At 40.4% G+C, this 9,195-nt stretch overlaps 1 protein-coding gene across 1 annotated transcript; it reads right to left on the bottom strand.

Annotated features, from left to right (window-relative positions):
* Positions 1-396: 396 nt before the first annotated feature.
* On the bottom strand, positions 397-9,165 carry aldh8a1 (aldehyde dehydrogenase 8 family, member A1). The gene is made up of 7 exons (XM_061705038.1): positions 6,018-9,165; positions 4,634-4,781; positions 3,653-3,808; positions 3,333-3,482; positions 3,001-3,257; positions 2,606-2,767; positions 397-1,964 (listed from the first exon to the last, which is right to left on the bottom strand). Exons 1-7 carry the CDS (start codon positions 6,162-6,164, stop codon positions 1,512-1,514), a joined length of 1,473 nt encoding a protein of 490 aa, XP_061561022.1. The 5' UTR covers positions 6,165-9,165; the 3' UTR covers positions 397-1,511.
* Positions 9,166-9,195: the final 30 nt, after the last annotated feature.

Raw genomic sequence — 9,195 nt, 5'->3', positions numbered from 1 at the left:
GTGCGATTTTCCTTAAGAAGAAACATTACAAATTTTGTTGTCAGTTATTTTGGGGAGGCTGGAACGGTTAAATGTCATTTCAATTCATTTCAACAGGAAAAGCTGATTTGAGACACGAGTGTTTTGATCACGGAACAAATTAAACTCGCATCGCAAGGCACGACTACAAAATGCAATGTTTTTAGTAGCAACAATCTTAACTGAAGTGAAGCACAATTAGCTGTGACACGCATTGTCCCGATGAAATTTTCTTGCACCCGAGTCTGAGTCACTTGATTTTAAGTTCACAAACCGATACCTCGGCAGTGCGTAAAGAACATAAAAAGAGACTGCATTAAAATGGTCTGAATCATCTTTTGTTTTTTTTTTTTGTTTTTTTTTATACTAATACTGCTAATTTCATGTACTGCTGCAGTTTGAACAACACGGCTGACATCATTTCCCATACAGACAAACTCAAGCATGGAACAAGAACGGGCACAATTTTGCTTTTATTCACCTCTCTTACGTCAGCTCCAGACACCGAGAGAAGGAACTGGACTTCAAGCAAAGCAGAAGGAGAACACTGCGACATGGGAAAAGGTCCAAAGTCTGTTGCTGACTGCTTGCTCGCTTGTGAACATCATAAATTCATAACAAGTCGACTGGCCTGATTTTGTTCACGCCAGCTCTCATTAATCTGCGATTGACATCACGTCTAATGACAACATGACCCACTATGACATAATTTGTCAATCAGATATGCTTCAATAGGCACACTTAATACGCTAACCGGCCACTATAATAAGTAAAACTGCAAAAAGTCATGGTAATAATGCCTCCCAGTGGTGTACAAGCGTGCTGCACTCATGTTTACATTGATATAAACATTGTTATAACTGTGCTATAACAATGTTATTGTTTGCAAAGCACTTGTTAGTGTACCAAATTTTGTGTGGTGTACTCATCAGGCTTTTTAGAAATATTTGACTTAAAAAAAGAACAACTTTTTCTCTCATGAGATTTGCAATTTTTGAAGCTTATTATAAAAGTGGATACATTCCCAATAAATTAATGAATTAATTTAATTGGTACAATTTATATATATTAAATATATATAGATAAAATCATCATTACAATACTTACAATATTGTATTCTTGCAAAAATAAATTCCTTAAATTGTAATTTTATTGTTGAAAAATAAACAAATAAAAAACATGGCAAAATTACTACATATTTGCAAGAATATGAGTTTTTGATGAAATATTTATTATGGCCTCAATCTTGTAAAATAATTTCTTTTTTTTGGTAAAATGACGATGGTCGTAAATCACTTTTTTTCCCCCTCATAATAAATTATAAATGTCGAAAAATTCTACCTCGAAAAAAAAAGGATCTCCAAGATTAGCATCAGCAGAAACCCATTAAACAATGGATCTTCAGATATCGTGACTAATGAGAGGGGGTGAAACAGTTGAAAAAAATAAAGAAAAGTGAGGATTCCACACCTGAGCTCCTTCTAAAAGTGGTTTCAGTGTTTGATGGTGATGGTCTTGACCTCTGTGAAGAAGTGGTAGGAATCCTTCCCCCCTTCCCTGCCGACGCCAGACATCTTCATGCCTCCGAAGGGCAGCTTGAGATCCCTCACCAGCCAGCAGTTGGTCCACACCAAGCCCGCCTGAAGCCTTGCGGCCACACGGTGCACCTTGGCCACATCGCGGGACCACACGGTGGCTGCCAGTCCATAGCGCACCCCGTTGGCCTCAGCCACCGCCTCGTCCTCGCTGTCGAAGGGGCTGACGCAGGTGACTGGCCCGAAGATCTCCTCCTGCATGACGCGGGAGCCCTGTGGGACGCCTGAGATGACGGTAGCACCCATGAAGTAGCCATTGGCATTGCGCTCCGGAAGGTCAAGCGGATCCACTCCTTCACCGCAGTGCACTGTAGCACCTTCGGATTTGGCGAGGGCAACAAAGCCACGCACCTGGACAAAGAACCAAGGTGGCTAAGAGGCTATGTAGTTGAGATGCTAGGTGGATAAGTTGCTACAATTCCAGGTGGCTAATATACTCGGGAGATAAGTCGCTAAGATGCTAGGTTGCTAAGTTTCTGGGATGCCAAGTGACAAGGTTGCTAAGATGCTAGGTGGCTAAGGGCAGAAAAATGTTCTGGTAATAGAATGGCTACATTCTTATAAAACATGATTTTTTTTAAATCTAATTTTACAACTTTCACCTCATAATTTTTTTTTTTTTTCAAGTAATAGAATGGATTTACAAAATACATTTTCCAATCCAAATATTATGACTGAATTTGTGTATTAATACGGGTTTTATGTCTTAATAAAATGACTTGATACTATTGTAAAAGTTTTTGTTAGCATAATATGACTGATTAAAATTGTGATTTTGTTGTGATAATAAGGCTTTTCATAATGACTTTATATTCTTAAAACTGTGTTTTTTTTGATAATATGACTGAATTCTCATAATATATTTATTACTTTTTAATTTTATAATATTGTTTGCTTATAAAATTAAAACTTTATTCTGAAAGTTTTTTTTTTTGCCTTTTCCAATTCAGTGTTCAAGTTGTTCTTTAAAATACACATATTTGACTATCAACCTTTTCTAAGTGCTCCTTGCTGATGAGCGCGCCATTGCTGTTGCCGGTGTCGGAAGGCACGCCGGTCTTCCACTTCCTGGCCGCGGCCACAAACTTCTCCAAGAATATTGAGTAAACACTCCGCTCCACATAAATCCGACTGGTGCACAAGCAGATTTCTCCCTGGAATGACAAATTTGAGTCATTAATAAACAAAATGTTAAACTTCCTCTAAGGCCAAACAATCAAGCAATGATAAAGACAAAAAAAGCACGGCTGGATTTTTACTTTGTCCGTGCTGCACCACTCACACACTGCTCTACCACTCTACAATTGAGTTTTATCGCTTTCATGTGGAGACTCCTGTTCACTACACTCATATTAAATACATTTCCCAGTGCCAAAATTGCACTCACCTGATTGAAGAAGCTGGAGCGCACGGTGGTCTCGATGCATCGGTCCAGGTCCGCGTCGGCGAAAACAACAGCAGGGTTCTTGCCTCCGAGCTCCAATGACATTTTTTTACAGTAGGGGGCGCTGCGCTCAGTGATAAGCCGGGCTGTCGCCGTGGACCCCGTGAAGGAGATCAGGGGGACGTCGGGGTGACCGACGAGGACGTCTCCGGCCCGGGGGCCGGTCCCGAATACGACGTTGACCACACCTGGAGGAACACCTGTAGGACCGTGAGGAATTTTACGTGTTGTTTACGACAGGCTATTGAGGGTCTTTAATCGAGATGTGGTCCTACCAGCCTGCTGCATCAGCTTGCACATCATCCAGGCGGTCACTGAGGTCATCTCGCTGGGTTTGGCGACCACCGTGTTGCCCACAGCGATGGCAGGTGCGATCTTCCACGTCAGCAGGTACAGAGGAAGATTCCAGGGGCTGATCAGACCAGCTACATAACAATTAAGAGGAACCAGATTGGAACACTAACTCCAAACACAGTGATTTCTTAACAGGTTATTAAGTTCTGTAACCCTGCTCGTAACTGTTTACTCATACAGTGGTGCCTTGCGGTACAAGTTTAATTTGTTCCGTGACCATGCTAGTAAATCAAAACCCTACCCACTCCCACGGGGCAGCGCACGGTGTAGTTGAGGCAGCCCATGTGGTCCATCTGGCTGCAGTCATCGGTGTGGTGGAGCACCGACGAGGCAAAGAAGCGGAAGTTGTACACCGATCGGGGAATGTCTACAGTCCGCGCAAACGTCAATGTTTTACCTGCGAATGTTCCACAACAGCAGTCACCAACAGTGGACAAAATGTAGAGCACATGCAAAAAAAAAATAAAAAATTAACACTAATTTCACTCAACATTAGGCCACAATATAATGTGAGATTCAGTACAAAAGCTGAGTATTATTGTTACAATCAACCAAGGTGTAGCACACCCTTACTTGGACCCTTATTCTTCTTCCACTAAAAGTACCTCCTGTACATAAATCAAAATTGTTTTGTTTTCTTTTCTTTTTTCTTCACCCTGAAATGGTCACCCGTCAATCAAAGGGCACATAGTAAGGCAACCCCTCACACACATACCATCACTCATTGGGAATTGAACCCATGTTGCCCTCCCCGAAGTCCATTGAGAAAACCACTACACAGCCAGTGACACAATTTCCATTATTTTCAATGGGAATCATTGTGAGGGACAAGAGATTGGCTTGAGTACCACCCAATGGCTAAATTTCAACAAAGTCAACATCCTCTAACTCAGTGATTTCCAACCAGTGCACCATGAGTGATCATTAAGTTAGCTGTGGGAAATTATCCAATATTATTTAATTGGTCCAAAAAATATTTATGTACTACAAACAATTTGTGCAACTATCTATGCCAGGGATGTATAGTGACAGGCTGAACAATTATATGTTGTTCCATTGGATAGCACAATGTACATAATTAAGACTTTTGTCCGCTTTTTGTGACATTTTTGTTTGGGGGTGCACTGTGACATTTATTTTATTTTTTATTTTTTTTAAATCAGATTTTGGGGAATACCGCTTGCAGTGTTGACACAAATGAGCACATGGACACCACACTCACCTTGGTCTTTGGACTCAGCCTGGGCAAACTCATCCAGGTGGGCCTCGATCAGGTCGGCCAGCTTGGTGAGGATCTGAGACCTCTGCTCTGGACTGTGAGCGGCCCAGCCTGGGAAGGCCTCCTTGGCCGCAGCCACCGCAGCCTCCACCTGTGTATGGAACACGTTTGTTACAAGTGCCACTGTGCTACTATCTGGCCCATACACTCATTGACCGTTTCATAGGAATAATAACACTCAGTTGTGGTATTAACTCATTCGCTACTAGCCGTTTTCAAAGCAGTTCCCCACCAGGCCTGCCGTTTTTTAACATTTTGACTCATCTTTCAAGACCCACAGAATATTGTGTTCTGTGACATTATAAGCACCAAACCTACCAAAAGAAGAGACTCACTGCTTTCACCAGAAAAAAAGTTTGTTTCTCGCTTATAACATTTCATCAAAAACACCAGTTTCTCACTAAAAGCGGAGAAACAGCTTTTGTGACAATTCAAACTACAAAACAACAAACAAGACTGAGAAAGGGCATTTGATGGTAAAATGTATTATACAGATATACAACTAAAAAAGACGCTGTGAGCGACCTTGACTCACCGCATGGTTCAAGTTGAACGTGAGTGGCTTTATTACAGGGCGTTCGCCATTCACTCCATGAACAGCATAATCTTTTCTCACGATCACGACACACACTTTCTTACTAGCTACCGCGACATACTGTTCATACCATGCGTATAGATACTCTTTGTGAGAGTGTGAGGTACCTAAACTTGTCCGACTTCCAACATGTTGGCATTTCTCCCCCTCATAATTGTTGTGACAAGCCTGAAATTTACTGCCTAATCTTTATCTTCTACTCAAAAAATTTGTTAATCTCAAACTCAATGTGATACAGCGCCGCTTCAACGAACCTAAAATGCATGTTTTTGGAACCTGGGAGGACACTGGAGTGCCTGGAGAAAACTCACAAGCGTGGGGAGAACAGAAACTTCAAAATCTTGTTTAGAGCCATTCGACTGGAGTTTCCACTGAAACTGTGCAGGTGAATATAATAAAGGTCAGTGAGTCTTGTATCATGAAGAGTTTGAGCCTTAAATGTTAAGCAAAGGGTATTTCAAATTCAGTCTTGCGTGTGTATGCGTTCAATGATTTACTCACCTGTTGACTCAGCAAAGAGCAAAGGTTCTTGTCATTTTTGTGTCATTACCACATGACAATTTAACGACATTAGAAGCGCTTTTTAGCAGCTTTTTTTTTTTCAATAGAAAAAAAAGGCTCAACTCAGGATCAACCCTCTGCAAGACTCAACTCAAATGCAACAATTTCAATAGAAAAGTAGAAACTCATGCACAATGCACTATGGTTAATGAAAATTGATTAACATCCTACCTCTTCCTCGCCGCTGTCTGGCACTTTGCAGTACACTTCCCCCGTGGACGGCTCGTAGGAGTCGATGTGACTTGGACACGGGACAAACTTTCCTCCAATGAAGTTCTCCAGGACCAAAAGGGTGCGAGTTTCCATGCTGCTTTGCATTCCTGCCGATTAGAAAAGTACAAAAAGAGACTAAAAATTTAAAATTGAAGCAGTCAGCATCTAAAAGAATCTCAGTGTGACAACACAGCACTGCCCACTTTACAACTTCTGCTGTCACTCATGACAGGAAACCAGATGTGCGCAGGAAGTGTGTGTGCTTGGTGTTTTTTCATACCTTTGGTACCAAAATAAAGAAACTGTATGACGCAGTGTATTGCCGCACCTATGCAATAAACAACCAATTAATACGTGTCAAGTTTAACAAATAATCACTATTAAGAAGACAGACATCAGTAAAAACAGAGATTTTAATAAGCATCAGAATGATGAGTAACACTACTATTAACTTTAATGTGAAGAAAATAATTTTTAATGAAAAACCAGGAAGTTGGGGGGTAAAAAAAAGAAATTTGAAAGTGAAAATCAGTAACTTGGAATTAAATTGAAGAACAGAAAAATAAACATTAAAAACCATGTTTAAAAAATATATATATTTTGTCTGTATATTACTTTTCAATAAAAAGAAGAGATATCTAGAATCTAGAAATCGTTTTCTACAATTTTCAAAGCCAAAACTTAATCAAAGGTGATCATTATTAGGTTTATCAAGGCGGACATTTGCAACTCATGCTGTGCAGCCAGTGACTTACACTGGCAAAATTCTCTTGACTTAATTGCAATGCAATTAAAGTTTAAAAAATAAGTTAAATAAAATACATCAAACTCAAGAACATGTAAAAGTAGTCAAGATGTCTGTCCCATCATGTACATGAACCAACCCCACTCTCCATCCTCTCATAGACCGACACGGAGACATTACTCCTGATGCTACACTTATCCATTTAGGGTCATCCTCATAGGGTTTTTTGGGCTGTGCTTTGTCTGGTCCCTAATCTAAGCCTTGCTTGCCTTGGGTGACTCTGACGATAAGGTAACAGCTCAGGGAGGAGCCAATCCAACTGCAAAATGTTATTTTTTTCCTCTCTCAAGGGAAACCTGCCTTGACTAATCTCACCACACACACATGCAAAATAAACTGATCGGATCACCTTAGCCCATATTTGATTTCCCCACAAATGGGGCCCAAAGCTACAAGTGTCAGAGAGCACAATATTTGCTCATAAGTTATCATAAAACAACAAAGTAGTATCAACATTAACATTAAAATCACTCTGGCGTGACATGAAAGACATTGTGAACCCATTCGATTTAGGCTATTACACATGCTGGCTCATTATCAGTGCACATAGTAAATTTTACTCACTATTTACTCACTTAGTCCTGTGTTAACGTTTCCAACAAATTAACTTAACATTCTTAACTAAAAACAATTATTAATGTCTAACATTTGACCTTAATGCCATTGAAATCCATCTAAAAAAATAAGGAGTATCTATTGAACAAGAGGACCAACCAATATTACATATATATATATATATATATATATATATATATATATATATACACACTCACACACACACACACACACACAAACACAGTGGGTACGGAAAGTTTTCAGACCCCCTTAAATTTTTCACTCTGTTATATTGCAGCCATTAGTTAAAATCATTTAAGTTCATTTTTTTCCTCAATGTACACACAGCACCCCATATTGACAGAAAAAAAGTAATTGACATTTTTGCTGCTTTACTAAAAAAAGAAAAACTGAAATATCACACAGCAGCAAGTATTCAGACCCTTTGCTTTGACACTTATATATTTAACTCAGGTGCTGTCCATTTCTTCTGATCATCCTTAAAATGGTTCTACAACTTCATTGGAGTCCAGCTGTGTTTTATTATACTGACTGGACTTGATTAGGAAAGCCACACCCCTGTCTATATAAGACGTTACAGCTCACAGTGCATGTCAGAGCAAATGAGAATCATAAGGTCAAAGGAACTGCCTGAAGAGCTCAGAGAAGAACTGTGGCAAGGCACAGATCTGGCCAAGATTACAAAAAAAAACATTCTGCTGCTCTTAAGGTTCCTTAGAGCACAGTGGCCTCCATCATCCTGAAGTGGAAAACATTTGGGACAATCAGAACCCTTTCCTAGAGCTGGCCGTCCGGCCAAACAGAGCAACTGGGGAAGAAGAGTCTTGGTGACAGAGGTAAAGAAGAACCCAAAGATCACTGTGGCGGAGTTGCAGCGATACAGTCGGGAGATGGGAGAAAGTTCTATAAAGTCAACCATCACTGAGAAATAAGATTCTCTGGTCTAATGAGACCAAGATAGAAATTGTTGGCCTTAATTGTAAGTGCCATGTGTGGAGAAAACCAGGCACTGCTCATCAGCTGTCCAATACAGTCCCAACAGTGAAGCATGGTGGTGGCAGCATCGTGCTGTGGGAGTGTTTTTAAGCTGCAGGGAGAGGGAGACTGGTTGCAATCGAAGAAAAGATGAATACGCCCAAGCACAGGGATATCCTGGACGAAAACCTTCTTCAGAGTGCTCAGAACCTCAGACTGGGCCAAAGGTTCACCTTAAAAAAAGACATGACCCTAAGCACACACCTAAAATACCAAAGGATTGGCTTCAGAACAACTCCGTGACTGTTTTTGAATGGCCCAGCCAGACCCCTGACTTAAACCCTATTGAGCATCTCTGGAAAGACCTGAAAATGGCTGCCCACCAACGTTCACCATCCAACCTGAGAGGATCTGCAAGGAGGAATGGCAGATGATCCCCAAATCCAGATGTGACAAACTTGTTGCATCATTCCCAAAAAGACTCATGGCTGTATTAGTTCAAAAGGGGGCTTCCACTAAATACTGAACAAAGTGTCTGAATACTTATGGCTGTGCGATATTTCAGTTTTTCTTTTTTTTTTTTTAAATCTGCAAAAATTTCAACAATTCCGTTTTTTTTTTCCTGTCAATATGGGGTTTTGAGTTGTTAGCAGCCACACACTAACAATTAGCACAATTTTTAAAGCTCTTATGCCTTTTATTGGCTTTCAGTCCATGTGAGCAGCTGAAAACAGAAGTAAAAAATGTAAGGTTTTGTTGGCTGTTTGAAATGTGGTGCAA

Source organism: Phycodurus eques, chromosome 18 (genome assembly GCF_024500275.1).
Source record: "Phycodurus eques isolate BA_2022a chromosome 18, UOR_Pequ_1.1, whole genome shotgun sequence".
NCBI classification, from domain to species: Eukaryota; Metazoa; Chordata; class Actinopteri; order Syngnathiformes; family Syngnathidae; genus Phycodurus; species Phycodurus eques.
The sequence above is the reverse complement of the archived record's forward strand: the minus strand, read 5'-3'. Positions and strand labels throughout refer to the sequence as shown.